At 44.9% G+C, this 18,342-nt stretch overlaps 1 protein-coding gene across 2 annotated transcripts in view; it reads left to right on the top strand.

The window, feature by feature from the left end:
• The first annotated feature begins 453 nt into the window (after positions 1 to 453).
• LOC117154691 (uncharacterized) overlaps positions 454 to 18,342 on the top strand; it is a 178,642-nt gene continuing 160,753 nt past the window's right edge. For both annotated transcript variants that reach the window (XM_033329900.2, XM_033329902.2), the window contains exons 1-2: positions 454 to 517; positions 2,841 to 2,894. In XM_033329900.2, coding sequence (XP_033185791.1) covers positions 469 to 517; positions 2,841 to 2,894 — 103 coding nt within the window. In that variant the 5' untranslated portion in view covers positions 454 to 468. The remainder of the gene's footprint in view (positions 518 to 2,840; positions 2,895 to 18,342) is intronic.

Here is an 18,342-nt window from a genome sequence, read left to right as displayed (position 1 = left end):
TTTACATGTTGCGAAGAGCGGCTGGTATTTATGGCAAGATTTTTTGTTTCGAGATGATTAGGTGATCGAACGTCGTTTCTAGACGATTATTGAAAGGCCCAGTAGTGCGAATGGTTTGAGACTGTACTTTGTGCAGTGTCGTTGATTGGCATATGATACGCGTGTTGTTCGTATTTTGTGGGAGAAATTTGATTTTGGTAGCAAAGTTTGGGGATGTCGTAAGTTTCAGCGAAGATAATCGATTTCAGGAAAATCACGTAGCTGTGCTTTGGAACTGTCAGCAAACTGACATAGATTTGAGAAAAGTGTTAATTAAAACTGACCAAATCGAGCTAAATTTTTTGTATTAATGAAAAACACGGTTTAATACTTCTTGTGAGGATATATCAGTGTTCTTGTGGTCGTAACATTAAAAAACACCTTCGATAAATTAATGTTACTAAAATACTGTTGTAAAGATCTGCCAAAATGTTTAGCCTCGACTGGGGCTTTCACTTCATTCCAGAAGAATATGGAGGTAAGAAAAAGTGCTTTAATAAGAAGAGTTATCAATTTGCCAGTTGACAAAATTCTGGACCCTTATTAACGCCCCCTACACCGTACAATCATCGATAAATCAAGCGCGGCAAGAATTTCTCAATGAAAATAAAAATCCTTAACGAAGAAATTCAAGGATCCAATTCCGCCTGAGCCATCAACGACCCTAACGCTTAATATCATTAATAAATCTTCGCATTCATATAACAATCCAAAAATAAAGAAGTTTCGCCAACTTCCACGAAACGCAGCCTAAAAAGGCACGACGTTCCCCTACGTTATTAATAAATTGTTGTACGCGAAGCGACGTAAAATTTGTCTTCGAAAACCCTGGAGAAACTTCGCGAACCTAAATGAAACGTAAACTAAAAAAGGAACGAAATTTCTCTCCTACGGATCAGTGTTATTAATAAATTTTTTGCACGCAGGCCGGTACCAAATTTGTCTTCGCAAAAAGGGGTATACTTCGCAAGCACGAAGTACAGTCCTTAATCCCGGCGAGGCCTTAGTCGCGAATTTATGACTTAATATATCGGTATTCCGACGAGCCCCGACGTTGAAACACCAAGAAAACGAGTAATCGCGCAATTTCACTGTCGTGGTGCTCGCACGAAGCCACCCCATGCTGGGCGTCCGCTGAAGCGACCGGCTTCCAATCCGCTGGAGCGCGTGGACCGAGAAAAAAGTCACGGTCGGAAGTATGGAAAGCTCGGTAGCAGGTGCCCCGCTGCGAGGTTTTCTCATTTTCAACGTTTTGACGTGGCTCGACGTACCGGTCTACCAACGTGGAATAATACATACCGCTGACCAAAGACCAATTAAATCGATCCGTAACGACAGCTCGTTTCTGTTAGGTTATCGCACTGATTTAATTAGCGATTCGTCGATAGCTGCGCGTGTAAACGTTGTAAATTGTCCGATCATCATTGTTTCTATTTGGTTTCCTCTCATTTGCATTCGTGTTGCAGGTTGCTTTGCATTATTTCCTCGCGAGTGATTAATCGTTTTAATACTCGCGTATCTTATTAAAAACGAGCGCTTGGATTCTTTGAATTTTCGAGTCTGAAATTTCGAATCTTTGGATTTTTCTGGATCTCCGTTTTCTTCTCTTTCTCTCGCCTGACCTGATATTCCGCAACGAAAAATATCTTTCTGTCGCTACTGATCGTTAGAAATCGCATTTCTTCTATCGATTCATCGACGCGCTTGCAATCAAAAGAGTATCTGCTCGACCAGGGAAGTTGTATTAGTTAACCTTGTCAGATAGGTAGGTAGCTACCTTCTAGCTGGTCGTGCATGCTAAGTAGCTACTTCGTGGGTGGTGCTCCCGACTACCACCTACAGTTGCAGTCGCGGAGCACGTGGTATTCGTCGATCGATCGATCGATACGCGTTCCATCCCCGAGTGATTGGAATTGCTACCCCCTCTAGCGTGCTTCAGCTCGTCCGGCAGTGCGGCCCAAGGCTTCTTTGATTTCGATCTTCCGTTTAGCAAGTGCACGCCTGCTAAAGATTCCTGTTCTGCTTTCTTACAAGTGTCGTTTTTTTCCTCTCTTTTAGAAATTGTCAAGATCTAAATCGGGAAACAGATAAAACGTGTAATATCGAATCGTAAAGATACAAATTTGTAGACAATCGTCCGTATTGAAAAAAATTACACAATATATACGTTGTGGGATTGACATAAAAATTAATATTCTCCGTCTATTAATCTGCGTACAAAATCTATTACAACTGCCATTTAGCAATACGATGATTCCTGTTATCCCTTTAACCTATCACCATTATGATAATTAACCTCTGTTTTCTAAGCTTTCTCTTTTCAAACAGGATTGTTCCTACTTATCTCGATAAAAATCTAACTTTTACCATAGGATCGGTTCTCGTAACGAACCTCACGATGTTACAACATCATTCGATATATGTATAATTAAAAAGCATTATAATCCCCAGCCATTCGATGCAACAGCACAACATCCGCACAATACCAACCATTAACATACATTCACGTTACCATACACATTCACGTTACCATACGCTCGACATTGTTGAACAATGAAACGTAGATCCCACGAATCTCGATCGAATCTCCACGATCGATTTGATTAAAATCTCTCCATTGAGCTCATGCGAGTCCTTGGAATCGACATCTAGGGCGGTCTCTTTAATGACAGTCGAGGGAAAGGGTTACGCCGTGGGTGGTGCCTTGCATCTGCATTTGTTCGATTCTGCCGTTTATCCGTCTGCGTTTAACCCGCTATCGATTCCTCCATCTGACGATCTATCTTTCGTTTTTGTTCCAGGTTCGGAGAAGAATGGATTTCCTGATGCCGGTGCTTCATTCGCGTGCCAATTTGGTGAGCTATCAAACAACTTTTGTTCGCCTTTCTGTCTATCATTTTTTTTTTCTTTCTGATTTATCGATTTACCGTCCATGGCTATTGAATTAGGATCGTTAAAAATTTTTACATCGACAACGAGACAAATTTTATGTTTCAATCGCCGCTGGCTTTAGAATTAATTTGTTTTAATTTTACTACGCCTGTTTGCAATATCGGTACTTTTCTCGCGTTCGTTCAACCACGAAACGATATTCGTTGGTCGTTTAATTTACCATCTTCGCTGTTTAACTTACCAACTCGCATTAACTTATTAACCTGTTAATTTAGATATTTAACTATGGCGATATTATTGGTTAAATTGTCTTAACGATACGATGATCAGTTTTTAAGCAATTCCGTGCGTCTTATTAGCAACGTATAGTTTCTTATATATTTTTCTAAGACTGCTTTCCGTGATTACGGATAATCAACTGTGCAATGATCTTTTTACAATTGATCATAAGAAGTGGAATTTATGCGAAATCTGGTCGAATAACGAAAATGATGAAGGTAAATGAGCGCGAGGATGGTTTTGCTAAAATTGGAAATATCAAGCGAACATAAAATGCCGTTTATAATGACAGGATGTTATAATGGAAGGTTAAGCGTTGTTTGTTAGTAGACCGTCGATGATTTTGCAAATAAAATACGTAGATATATCCGAGAAGTTCGCGATGGTAAAACTATATATTAAATATTTTTGTTCCTCCATTTGCAAGGCAAAAGTTAATTCGTTTTATTCCGCGTGTCATTTCCTTTTTGCATCGTAAGCAAATTCGAAATTGCTTTATTTTTCCTAAAAACAAATTTTATATCAATTTGTTTCGAGTTCGCTTCGATTCAAAGATTTTTCTCTTCCTCCAATATTAATTCCCCTTAATTTTCTTGTTAATTTTTCTTTTTCGTCATAAAATCTGACACAGAGTATCGCGTTACAAGGATTCTCTTAGAAACCACAATTTCAATTTTCTTTTCATTTTATTAGCATCGCAGTTATTAAAGTAATAGTGCCAATATCGGAGGAAAAAGTTTCGAAATCATCGTCTTCTTCGAAGCTATTAATTTGCACGACCATCTGCAATCAGCCGAAATTAGGTGAACCTGCAATCAACCTACACCGTCTTCCACACCTGCCTCTCTGTCTATCGCCATTCCGATTCTCCCTACACCAAAATCATCGGGCCACGAGTCGCAAAAAACTACATCACCGCAGAACAAGGCACGTTTTCAAGGTGGCAGCATCGTCACGATCAAAGAATCACTTTGAAACAGTGAAACACGCTGTTTCTGGAGTCGATCGCGCGTAACGGAGACACGTATCCGAAATAAAACGGACCAGATATTTCGTTGGACCACGGTATATCGATCTTCGGAACGTGGTCGTGGTCGATGCGTAACGAAACGATTAGGGTCTAGCGATTATTCGTGGTCCTATGTCGCAGTTAACCGGTCGTAGAAGTAATAACGGCCGGCAATCTGGTCCAGCAATCGATGAGTACGTGTTTATGTAAATTGAACGAGCCACGACACGAACCACGCGAGCAACTTTTCCTATACGCCCGGGACCTGGGCCGGTCGAGGGTTGGAATGCTTTGTTATCTCACGAGGAAGACGATATGTCCCCTCTGCACGCGAGGACTCCTCGCTTGCTTGCTCCTGCGAATGACGAATTTCGTGTTGGAAGGAGTTTCGGATCTCGTTCGAAGCAGTTGTGGATGTTTTAATTCAGCCAGAGTCGTTTGACGTGATAAATTAGCGCGACACATTAGCGTGTAGATTTTTAATAGCTGTACGATTTTCCGAATCTCTCGAAACTCTCGAAAATCTCTCTCTTGGTCCATGCTACGATCGAACTTGTACATTATTTTCTATCGAGTCGGATGTTCGAAGCTCTGAACCGTTCAAATTTCTCTCCTTATCTGCTAGGAAGTCCGAAGAGGACAGAGATTGAGCGATAAACCATCGGTTTATGCGTTCTCCGGACAGCGATCGTGCAAAGTGAAAAAAGAAGCATCGTTTCAATGTAACCGAGTAGCTGACACAATCTCCGGCAGTTGTAACTCTTCTTGATCGACGATTATCCGCGGTAAATTGCACCGTCTCCGTTCGAAGGTACGTCGGATCGTGGCCGTGGCTCCGCGAGGCAGATGTAAAGCAGAATAATTGTAGTCATTACTTTGTTAAACAGGGTATCGCCACCGTTCGCTTCTTACTCGCCTTCCTTTCCGCGCTCTTTCCTCCTGTTCATCCTCCGCCCTGTTCACGCTGACGTACGCGCGACGCTATAAAATTTTTAGTACGCCCTGAGCGGCGTTATTGGCGCGTTCACACACGCGCGTCCCTCGCCTCGACGCCTCGACGTCGTTAACGACGCGAAATTGCGCCAGTGTAGCGTTTGTTTGCCGTAGTCGGCCACCATTCGCCACCGGTCGAACGTCCACGTTTAACCAGAACGAATTGCAACGACCGTTCGCGATAATGACAGGTATGCTAGGGAGAACGTCCTCGTAGACAGTATCTTGGTCGTGGTAGATTTTTTTCTTTTCTCCTTTCGATTCTTCCTTTTCTCCCTTTTTTATTTTCCTCGTCGTAAATGGTTCCTCGAGGGCATAGTTGCATCCAGATTTATCGGCGAGTTCCTCGGTGTCCGATTTATGGAAAGTCCATAGAAGAGAACGTCCGGTGTCGCCTGGTACCAGAGCCAAGTTATCGATAGTCCCGCCGATGGCTGTAACTTTTTGGCGTCACGGAACATCGATGCCGGAGACGGTGTAATTTATGAAAGTGGCGGTTGGGTGCGCACAGCCGATTTATTGGAAGTCGTTGCATAGAACGGTGGCGGCGTTCGCGGTTCAATGATCGAATAGGCGGTTCCGCGCAGATAATCGCTACAGAGGATGCGAATGAAATTGGTCGTTGCCTTGTGTTTGCGTAGTTTGCGGTCAATGGGAATAGTTGCGGGAAAAGGGTCGTTCGTGGTCAGGAAAATAGAGAGAAGCTGCTCGAACAAGTGCTTTGTCCTTTGGTCCTTTTTCAAATTTATTCCCATCTCTGGATCAATTGGTAGAATTATCGATTAATATCCGTTAGGATTCCACGAGAATAGCGTTTGTTAAAAATACTTGATAAATTCTGGAAACTTATTGGGAAGTAATACTTTGATATCTTCGGTATGCCAAAAATTAATGATATAGGAAGACAATATAATTTTTAGGATCGGTCGACCGTGTACGGAATTTAAAAACTGCTTTCTCGTAGAAGATGAAGAACGTATACTCTTCGTTTTCTACGATATAGCAGCGAACACGGTAAAAGTGCGAAGATATTTAAAAGTGGAGGAATAGCGGATCCCCACCAGAGTCGGTGGAATCCAGTTCACAAAGTCAACGTGGCCGCGTTCTACCGGTCGGCGAGGTCGTACGCAGAGTTCGTCGTAACCGTACCAGACGCAATGGAATAGCATGGTCGTTCGTCGAATGGGAGCCGCCAGAGGCCGATCAATTATGCCGGTCGATTCCAGGCCACGAAATGTCAAGGCTCCACCTCGATGGAATTCTAAGCCAGCCTCATCCTCGCCGCTCAGTCTCGAACCTGATACGTGCGTGCTCGTGACACGAGCGTCATTGATAATGATGCGCTTGCCGTTCCTTCACGGGAATATCGATTCGATCAGCTTCTTTTGTAACGAGCCTACGCGATAGTATCGTAATCGAGAAGGTGGAGCACAGCTGTGTGCAAGAGTTTAAGAATTTCGTCATTGATTCCATATCGATATTAGACGAAGCGTTTTATCGTACAGGAAAGTTTTACGAAGATAAAGTTTGACGAAGTATACCGATAAAATCTTCAAAGCGGATGATTTATTCGCGTTACTTCACTGTTCAAAGAAGAAATTGCGTATTTAAAAGACTGACATTTTAGCATTTTTACGTCGTCGGTAGAATTCGAGGAATTATTTCAAATAATCGCGGCAGTTTATTTTAATTTCTACCTCCACTATATTCCTACTAAGAGCAAGGTACACGTATTACTTCATCAAAGATTATTCTCGGCTAAGTATCGCAAAATTAAATAAGCGCGCATGGCTCATCACCGAGTCGCCGACCAAATTCCAAGGCAAAGTGGTTACCCACCAACTTCCCGTTCCCAATTTTAAAGCGGTCGATCGTCGCGCGAACTCCATCAAAATTTTAATTTACCGCCGGTCGTACCTTAACCACGGTCTCCCAAATTAACCGTCGAGTATCGGGAGGCTTCTGGAAACGAGCTTCTTGGCTCGAGCGAACTCGAATGGGAAGCTCTCTCGCGTAAGAGGCAGTTGGCGCGAATAACGCCGCGTCCCGGCGTCACGTCCGGAGCGATGATGCTCGCTATACGGCGGAAAGGCGAGGCCAGATGTAAGTACTCGCACGTACGCACACGCGTGTGCCAAAGTATAATAAACATAATCGCGGTAGCACGATGAGAGGAGGCCTTGGCCGTCTCCCTTCGGTCGTGGCCGGCACGCCCACCGCTACTACCATCGTGCCGTGCAAAGAGAAAATACTGGCGTGGCAATCAACGGTTTTACACCTGAGCATCTACACGTAGGTCGGAGGCGGCCGAAGAAGCGAGCCAGAGGTTAAAGAAAGGATGGAGAAAGAGACCCGATAACTTCTCTTCTCTCCACCTCTTTCTTCTCCTCTTTTCCTTCTTCTCCTCTTCCTGCCGCTCCTTCTGCTCTTGTCCCTCCTTTTCTTCTTCTTCTTCTTCTTCTGCTACTTCTTCTTCTCCTTCTTCTTCTTCTTCTTCTTCTTCTTCTTCTGATGCCGATGCCGATGCTGCCGTTGTTGCTTCTGATCCCGAGCGAACGAGCAACTTGCCTCGCTTGGACTTGTGCATCGGCTCGATAGGGCCGAGCACGATGCACGCCGACCTACCCTGAAGGATTATCGACAAAGCATCTCTCGATACGCTCCCGTTGCCTCGACTGCTCCCGTTGCACGTCCTGGATCGATCCTGGCTCCGGTGTCCTGAACCTCGCTGCTCCGAGTTAACGGCTCGGTTCCCTTATCTGCTGTTGCTCAACAGATCCGATGATCGATTTCGATCGAACGTTTGACGCTATACGTTCGAACTTCGCACCTTAGGCGAGGCTTGCTTTTTACAAGCTTTGAGTCGGATTTGATCCGAGTTTGGAAGATGAGATGGATTCGAACGTTGCGAGTAACACGAAGTGAGAGAACGTTCTTTTTCTTTTTTAATTATTTCGCTACGTATCGGAAAGCGGTTGATATTCGATACGGTTGAGAAGCTTAGAAGAGACATCGTATCTCGAGCGTGTCGGTGGTCAAAAATCGAAGATTCGTGCGACAGAAAGAAGCGAGATACGATAGATCTCGCGGACAAAGAAGGCGTGCGTATCCTTCGAGATGTATCGAGATGTATCGATGATTATCGTTCGAGCGGAAGCGATCTTTCTTTTCGCGCGGTCACGTCGACCGGGTTGACAAGCTCGCGATCGAATTTCTACGGCATTCCAAGGGACAGTTTCTGTAACGTAGAACAATTTCCAGCTCGATATTAGACGCGTAATATCCAGAGTGAACTTTGCGAGTGAGTCTGCATTAACAACTAGAATGTTGATACTTTCTATTCTACGACTTTCTAAATGCTTTAAATGTTTTATCCGATGCGTTTACAACGAAAAATGAATTTCATTCGTATTCTCGTTAAAGCACATCACCGTGTGTATCCATAAAAACTGAGAAATTTATAATCAAGTCTTCCAGGCAAATTCGAATGGTATATATCGTTTTCTCTATTCATTTAGTTCCTGATAAAAACAGAAAAAAAAACAGGCGTGTACCAATCTTCCATTGAGCCCTTAGATTAATCTACGTTTAATCTTCAATCTAAATCGAATTCCAGTAACGATCTAAAACTCATATTCCAATTACTCGTCTAATATCCAGCGTCGTTGGATACGCGCTTCCGTGATCCTTTTTCCTCCTCCTCCTCCTCCTCCTGCTCCTTCTTCTTCTTCTTCTTCTTCTTCTTCTCTCGATACGTTCCTCGAACGTGCCCTTTCGACAGGGAGATGCAGATCCGCCGAGAAAGTTGTTCGGGTCGCGGTTATTTGATCAGAGACTCGTACGAACGAGTCGTTAGCTCGTACGTGCCAAGATCGAGATTCGCCGGTGTGGACACCAACACCGGTGCACGTGCTCCCGTATCATCGACATACGTGACTCCATCGCTGCGGCCAAGGTATATATTCCCTTCGATATATAGGGTGGGGTAATAACCATTGCCACTTGAAATAACTCGCTCGAATGGCGTTCGAGGGACGAGCTGAATGATATTCGGCCCGCGGTGCTCGCTGATACCGATTTGCATGAATGGGAATTTTTTTCGCGTGATTTACGACGCGACAAAGTAATTGGCGATCGTTCGCGTGCAATGCTGCTCGAAGCTTTTATTATTTTCCGAGGATTTGTGGCAGTTACACGCTCGCGATAATCGTAGACGCGAACGTAGCTTTCGTTGAAACCGAGATCGAGCGAAGCTCTTGGAACTTGTTTAAATTATTTATTTCATACGAAGGAGATTACACCGACACATAGAGCGTTTCGCCGTTTAGAATGAAGCATTTTGCTCGTCGTAAACCGAACAGGTAACCGAGTACATAATCTCTACGACGAATTAAACAACTCGAGAAGACAGGAAATAATTGGCAAAGAAAGCGAGAAAGAAGTACGCGATATCCGTCGATATGCGGAATATCGAATATCTTCAAACTTCCTTCGAAACGTCGTGGCAATTCCAAAAAGAACGAAACCAAAACCCCCGTTCGAAATGACACACCTCTAATAGCCCCTTGTCTTGTACCCGAAGACACCCTACGCAATCCGGTCTCCAGGGGCAATAATCTCGTACGACAACGACGCAGCGAGTTATATTGCAAGTGGCAGCGGCTATTTTCTCCTGCTACATACAAGTGTGCCAATATACTCGAAGATTTCTTGCCCCTTCCCCTCGTAGAGGTGGAAGATATACGCGCGTTTGGCAGAAGCGAATACACGAAGGGGGGTTCAGCTGTTACGAGGCATCGGGAGCATAAGTCTATACTTATGGGCTAGGTGGTAGATATGGAGCGGTCGATAATGATCCAATATACTGGTACATCCTCGCGAAGTAATTACAATGATGAGCGAACCGCTACCATCGGGCTGGCACTCGGCTCCTTCGGAGGCTAGGCGTTGGATCCGAGCACTCCTTCTCGTCCACCTCCTTTCCCCTCGCGGGTCTTCCTGTTTTTCTTGTTACTGCCCCTCGCTCTCCTTTCGCCTGTTCCACCACCACCGCCACCTCCTCCTCCGTCTCTTCCACTTTATCTTGTTTCGTTCGCCTCCGCACTCTTTCTCCTACCGAGCGGCGGCCTCTCCGGTGTTGCGCACCGCAACAAGAGCAAACATCCACCACGGGGTCGTCACGGGGCCACGGAGTCACGGTGGATGGATCCTCGGAGCTGTTTCTCGATCCCCCGGAATTATCACGGGGCCACCATGGGGGTTCAACCGGCCGGAAGTGCGTCATCAGCGGTGTACGTGCTCGCCGCTAACGATCCTCGCGCAGCCAGCGCTCCTTTGTTCTTATGGATTCCTACGGCGTGCCCTTTGTCATTCGCTTTCTGCTGCTTTAATTATCGTCAATGCGGACGATTGGGAGAATAGGAAGAACCAAGGTTCGATGGATGGTGGAGCGAGGCTCGTCGTAATTGATTCGCCACGAAGAAACATTCCAAGAAGTTTGCGATTGTTTTTGAATCGTTTTGGAAAAAGAGATCCGTTGCTATAGTTTTGGATTCTTAAGATGTTGCAGAAAGTAAGTCATCCCGCGGATTTTTATTAGGAGACGAGTTTAGAACAGCAGAGTTCTCGCGTGTGATTTCTATTTAGAGTAGAGGTCGTTCATCGCATCATCATCAATAAGAAAGCCACTCATCCACTGTCAATTACACGCTTCTTGCAACGATATTGCGTCGATCAACCTCGATCGTGGCAATTGTGTAAAGTCAAGCCTCGACTAACCTTGTCAAACACGCGCTTTCTCGTTCGAAGCTCGACCTCTAAAGTCAATTTTCTCAAAAAATTCCGTGTCAAATCGGAGGAAGCTATCCAGACCTCGGAACCCAAATATCAAGTCGCGTAGGTGGTCAGCCAGAGGAAAAAAATTCGCGGGATCCACGTCAGAAACTTGGAGCAAGACGATAGGAAGCGCGAAACGTTCGCTCTGGCGAAGGTTCATTCATCGATTTTTTGTCCCGAAGAACCTGCTGCGAGCTAGATCACTCCGCTCGCCAGGAGCTGAATAGAGGCGATGCGAAGTGTCTGATTAAGGTTACGTTTTTTCCCTCTCTCTCTCTCTCTCTCTTTCCCTCTCTCTCTGCCCTTCTCCCTCTTCCTTTTTCCTTTTATTTCTTTTCAGTTTCTTTTATCAGAGAGCGTCCAGCGGCCCGTCACGAGCCGACGACCTCGCCCTCTTCGCTTCCTTTCCGGTCGACTCGATTATGAGCGAATATGGCTATCAAAGTGAACAGCCTCGCCTCGCGTAGCATCGACATCCTGGGCTGGGCGCTATCTCGGGCGCATTCTTTTGCATAATCGATCGGCGATCGGATCGGTAGGCGGCTAGCAGCGCCGGCAATTATCTTCTTGTCGTGAGGTAGCGAAATTTCTTTCAGACCAGAGTCTCGCAGGAGGAAGATCGTTTCGACGTACAGCGACGATTCACGCGAATACGTTTAGCCGCGATCGAGATTGCTCCCGATGCTTCCAAGGGGATTTCAGTCTCGCTCGCACGATGAATAATCGAAGTTTGCGTAAGAAGCTTTTTGTCTAACGCGTGAAGCGCGAGTCGAATCTCATTTCTCGACAATATCGACGTTGGGTCGGTTCTCTTTCCATCGACGAATATATCTTCTCGTGCATAGCTTTCGCTTTCTCAGTCACGACGCGAGACCGGTCGTTCTTTGTCAACCTCTGTGCCAATTAATTCTTGATCGACTATTTAATTGTTAGAGAAACGTTGGTCACAGATCGTGCAAACACTTTATAAACGTTGCAGTCGATGGTGTCGTTCTCAGAGTACGATAACGTAAGAAATCCACAAGGGTTGAAATTTCGCTGACGACAACCAACAGGAGTCGATCTTCGTACGGTCGGTCGATGTAGCCATAAATACGACATCACGACAAAGTGACGGTTGCGACGCCACTGTGACCGTGCATCCTCGCGCAGAAGAGCACGCATAACGTAGAGATGCAACGCTCGAGAGCTCCGGATCGCCGAGGGCGCGCTTCTCTCCGCAAGAAGCGGAGGTGAAGGGGGCACGCCAGCGACCACGAAGAGGGGCCTGAAGAGAGCTAGGGGAAGAGGTCGACCGGGATAAACATCTGAGCCCCGCCCGGCACCCGAGGCGCAGCCTTTTGTTGCTCCTCTTCATCGTTTCTCTTCTCCTACTTCTTCCTACATCGTTGCTTCTTTCTTCTACCTCTTCTCCACTTCTGGTGGAACTTTCTGCCTCTGCTTCTTCTTCGTCGTCTTCCTCGTCTTCTTCTATGGTCGCGTCTTGTTGTTCTTCCTTCTCTTCCATCGTAACGCTGCCATTATCGATCACCGATGAGGCTTCGCCAGCGTGTCGATATGTAGCATTTCACACGTCCCGTGCATTTTATGGCGTTCCGCCTCTATCTGGTTTCCTTAATTGTATTTCGTTTCTAACGCTTGATTCGAGCTTGATTAACATTCCGTCTTGACTCGTCGAGAGTTGACCTTTGCCTGATGGGAGCTTGAGCGATCGTGAGAGATCTTTTCAGGGCATTATTCGATTCTCTTCTTTTTGCTCGCGTCGCTTCTTTGCAGCAGTTTAGCATTTCTCGGGATTTGATGGTTGCAGGTTTTAAACGACCAGAATCGAGGATATCCTGCGTAACTTTAATCACACGAATCGTGGCCTTGTGAGAAATTGACGTTGCGGAGGATCGTAATCGAATTTTCTATCAACCGTAAGTCGGTTAAAATTTTCGCCTGAAATCCCTCAATGATTCAGGATATGTAACGCGAATACACTTGGAATTTCTTTTATATTTTTGGGAAAAGCGAACGACAAGTGAACATCGAGTTTTCATCAGTGTCTATCTAAATTCCTAATATTCGTCAAGGTTTTTATAACGTTTAGGAATTTGTATTAACTGCTCAAGATTACCTATTGCTACATGTTGGATGGGGATCTTTAATAGCTTGTAACCACCCACTATGAAGAAAACGAAAACGTAACTTCCATTAAGCTAAAATTACACCCTCCGTTGAAAGCGAACGCCTCGATTAACCCGTTAGGGGCGAAGCAATCAAATAATCCGTAAAAGTTGCGTAATAGTAAAACGTTATTATGTTTCTGCAAAATTCGAGGTGTTCGGCGAGAGAAGAAAATTAGAAATCCGTTTCCATTGGTCCTCGTTTATCCTAAACTTCCTCCCAAACTTACCTGTCATTTCCTCCTCCTTTCTTTTCAACCTTCCAACTTTTATTTCTCCGAGGCGTCGACGTTCCCTCTTCTCGCTTCTCGAGTGTAGCAACCCTGATCGAATCGCTCCCCACTTAAAAGCGAAACTACACCATCTACCTGGAACATTTCGAAACGCCGAACAATTCATCCCGTCCGACTAAATTAGAAATCCATCAGAAAACGCTTTTCACCCGAGCAACCTTTCATCTTATTCAACGAAAGGAACGAGGCTAACGTTTATCGGCCTCGACCCGTAATTCCCCGTCCAGTCGATCGCCGCGGGATTCGGTCCGATAACGAGCCTTTCCGATTAAAGTTTATTGCCTGGCCGGTGTATCAGATAAGAGCTTCCGTGTTTCTTGTCCAGGGATGACGCGGGGTGAAAGGATCTGGCAAAGACTACGGTTTCTCGCGACCTAGACCTCGAAACAGAGGCCGTATTAACCCATTCGCGTGTGCAGAACTACAGAGCCGAGCCTGAGCTTAGCGTAATCCGAAGCTATTGACACGCAATGCGTGTGCACATTCCACGGAATTGTCACGCGTCTGGCGCTTCGTCTCGTATCCGAAAAAAGAAATCGCTCGTCTACGTGGAATCCACGTAGCCCTGTGTAGCCTCGAGGAATTCCTTGATATCGCGCGTCTCGACGATTTAATTTTTTAATCGCGACGAACGCTTCGCCACACCTTGACTTGTAATCGCGGTATCGCACGGACAACAGGCAACATCGCGAGAGAATCTGGTGCAGAGCTACGACAAGGTGGCGAAGCGAAAACCCGATTTCACCCTTTTTTTTGGCTCGTTTTTGACTCGCGTGTGCGCGTTGGTGGATCCTGGTTCGCTGGCGTATTGAATAGTTTACGGCTTCTAAATAAGCGGCCCTCCCGTTCCCAAACAATTTGCCCGCGCCACGGATCGCTCGTAAATAAAGATAATCTATTCTACCCGGAAGATAAAAATCGTTTCGCGGAGCAAGGTTGGGGCGAGACTTGAGACGAAGGAAGAGGAGGAGCGAGATGAAGAAGGACGAGATGGAAGGCTACAAGGGGAAAGAGGCGTCGTGTACACGAAGCGGGACGCTACGCGTTCGTTCCGCGGGTGAACGATCCTCCAGTTATTCATTTTTACGTCGTTCATTGGCCGGATTTTACGAGGCAAAAATGGTGAAATTGCACTTTGTGCGCCGTGCGTGCCCCGCTCCCTCTTTCACTCTGTGCGCTCTTTTCAGCCTTTCTTTCCCTTATTCTTACGCTCCGGAGAGCCGCGGTTGCGATGTCGAGGTAGCTGATGGGAAACCACCTCGGGATTCACCATTGCTACTCTTTCTTCCATGGATTCCTGCCTTTTGATCATCGTTTCGAGGCGTGATCCTACGATCTCGTGAATTTTAAATCCCACGTTACTATAGTAGCTGAAAAAACGCGAGTTTTAGAGGAAAGGAACGACGACTGTTAAACAAAACCCACGATGGACATTTATTTTTGTTGCTCTATTCCGTAGATACGAGTCTTTTTGAATATTTTCAAAATGCAAATTCGATAGAGGACATCTCGCTTCGTTCTATTCTTCTTACACACGATTACGAGCCATTTCGACGTAACTCGCTTAATTACAGAGGATTTCCTTCGTCGTCCGGTTATTCGTCATTCTAGCACATCGTTCTGAGAGTCTTCAAGTTTCATCTCGCCACTGTCCAGCAGCAAAACGTCGCAATTACATCGTCTCTGCGGACGCTACTCGATTTTACTCTGCTTAGCCAATTTACGACTGTTTCTAGTATTTTACTGCCTTGTATCCCGTCAACGATAGCGATCGTTGACTATTAAAACGCTGAAGAAACATCGATTGAGCGTCCCGTTTTTTTTTTTTTTAGTGGTCCATGTCCATCGGATTCGAGGAATCACGCCACCCCCTTGTAATAACATTTGACATTCCAGGCGCCAGTTCCCTCAATTATTACTAGCTTCCAGCGATACGTCCGTACTTAACGTCCCGATGACGAATTTACGATGTTTTCTCCTTTACGCAAGCCTTCGTCTTACAATTTCACACGCCTGTCTCTTCGACCAAATTGTATTAAATTATAGGCGCGAGGGGAGCTGAATTAAACAGATTTATACTGCCGAGGAAAAATTTGAACGCACCAGGGTTTTTCAAGATCGAAGACGAGCAAACTGTAGCGTAAAACATCGAATCTGTTACTAGGTCGACTATTTTACAGTGAAACTTATATTATTAGACCATCATCGAGGTTCTTGGTGTTTCTCAAGCGAGTTTTTCTCAATTACGAAATGCTAGCGTATTCGTAACTTCTCTGATGAGTAGCTCGTTTTTTAGGAATTGCGCTAATTACAAATCTTCTGTGCTGCTAGTGCACATCGAATCTTCCATAGCGGCAACGAGAATGAAAAAGCTAAAGGATAAATAAAACGAACGATAGAGGGAAAATAAATTAAAGAGGAGTAAAAATAATACGAAAAGGTTGGACAAGAAAAAACAGAAAAGTACGTAAAGGCTGGAAGAAACAAACACGCTGTGTAAAATTCATTGGAACCGTTAACGTTTTCATTTGTTAGACATAAATCTTTCCGCTTCTAGGCGTGCAGCTATATAAATTAACTAGAGACACGTCGGATGTCACGTTGGAAACGCGATAAACGATTCGCTGTTAATTAAGGGTCCCTCGTTTATTGGCCAAAGCGTTAACAGGTTCGAGCGGGGAGAATAATAAATTAGTCGATGATCTTTTTCGTTCCCGAAGACGCCTTCCGTGAGTCCGGTGGCTTCCTCCCTTCTAAATTATTATCGCTCGTAAAGCGTCCATTTTATATAACCACGTTCGATCGATGACAACTAGCACGCAGTTGTTTGATATCCGAAGGAAAAATAATCACTCGATTCCAATTGGAAGCGTGAATGATCGTGGATAGTTGGATTTTTCGTTATGTAATTGTCAGGTTTTAGGAGGTCGGAGATTAATTTGTTATCGACCAGGAGCCATTTTAACTACCGAATATAGGAATAGGAGATGTACAACGTGTTAGCTAATGAGGGATTTTATTTTTTGATAATTAAAGCCGAACGTATGGTTGCGTGCCTGTCGACAGGTTCAGTTCGTCGAAGATGAAAGATTCTTGCGTCTTGATCTATAGAGCAATGAAACAGCGTTTTAACGCTTCTCTTCTAGAAAGTCGGACGATCCGGATGAAATTTTTATTCCGCTTTTTGCATGAAAATTATGGCAATTTTTAACTGTACTGTACGATTCTTCGTATGATACAAATACGTTTGTCAGAGCTTAGATCAAGCGTTCTATTAAAACATCCGCTGAAACTTACCGGCACACGTTCAACCACAAGGACATTAATAAAACAGAAATAATTTGATCGAGCGCGTTGAATGACACGCGTGGGCCAGCATTTTCATCGTGGAAGAACACGATCCATGAAAACCCACACGCGAGCGTGGAACAAGTTTCCATGATTGCTTGATCCACGGTATCTTGCCTTGAAAACGTTGTTCTAACCGAATGTCGAGCTCGCGCGAGTACACGACTGATCGATTTCGATTACACGTCGATCGTTTTAACAGCACACGTCGGTCAATATAATTAACGAGTTGCTCGGACAAGAACGATTGCGTAAGCAGCGTGCAAGGAAAGCAAACACTTTTTAGACGAAGCAACGTTGAGAAAGCCCGTGGATTAATTAGTTCTCAAATCACGTACCGATTTTTTTTTTTTTTTTTTACTTATGGCTCGTTCGACCACGTTTCCTTGACCTTTCAAGTGCGCGTATATTCCTCTGACCTTTACCTCCGCTGATTCATCGGCATCTGTCGGCGTTACCTCGACAGTTATAATCGTGCGTGTTCGCGTTCGTCATTCCATTTATCGTCTCGCGATATAAATCGCCATGAACACGACTAAGTTTGGACTTTGAAAGGAGAGACAGCCGGGAATCGAGCTTCGAACGAGCGTCTGTGTTCGGATGGTGTTCCGGTTGCGACTGCTTCCGATTTTCTTTAGCGTTGGAAACGGTCAGTCACCGGAATGGCGAGGGTTCAACCGAATACGAATTTTTATTTTTCGATAGCGACAAAAAATTTTCTTACAAGCTTTCCCGGTAAAATAATGCAGCTCCTCATTTCCTGTATCGATGATTCCAGTCTTTGGAAACACGATTATTCGCCTGACGTGATTATCTTGCATCTGTATGCGACAGATACTTTTCATCGCGCTACTGATAAAGTCTTTCAGTGTCGGATTCTCGCTCGAGACGAAAGTGGCAACAGAATTATTATTATTAAGAAACTCTATATATACGTAGCTCCGCGAAACTTTATATCCTTCGATACTCAATTAATTATTTCCGTCTCGGCTCTCTATTTTCTACAATTGCCCGGCTAAGTGGAAGCTGAGGATCCCTCTGCGTTTAGTCCACGGATTAACGAGAATCGTTGTTTTTAAATTATTCGAAACGGCCACCGAAACGAGCGAATAATAAAACGGGCACGGCGTTTATGTTTTATACACGCGGCCGGGCATCGAACAAGGTATTTAATTAACTAAAATCCGCGAACATTATTCGACCCGATCCTCTTCCTGCGTGCTGAACGGCGAAGCAGAACATTCCTGTAAATTACATCGAAATTAGCCGTACGTTACTAAAGCAGCCTCGTTTCTCTCCCGGGTACAGGCAAAAAACTCGCGTGGTTCTGCGAGGTTTGGTTTAAAGGCCATGAAACTTTTTCACCGGAACTTTACGCGATCCTGAATGGAGAAACGCGAGGAGAGTACCTCTCCTCTTCTTCTTATTCTTCGGCTCTTCTCTACTCCCTTGGGATTTTTTTATACGTAATGAATTTTGTGACGTG

Source organism: Bombus vancouverensis, chromosome 11 (assembly GCF_051014615.1).
Source record: "Bombus vancouverensis nearcticus chromosome 11, iyBomVanc1_principal, whole genome shotgun sequence".
Classification (NCBI taxonomy): Eukaryota; Metazoa; Arthropoda; class Insecta; order Hymenoptera; family Apidae; genus Bombus; species Bombus vancouverensis.
Note: the sequence above shows the minus strand (reverse complement) of the source record. Positions and strands in the feature narration are given on the sequence as shown.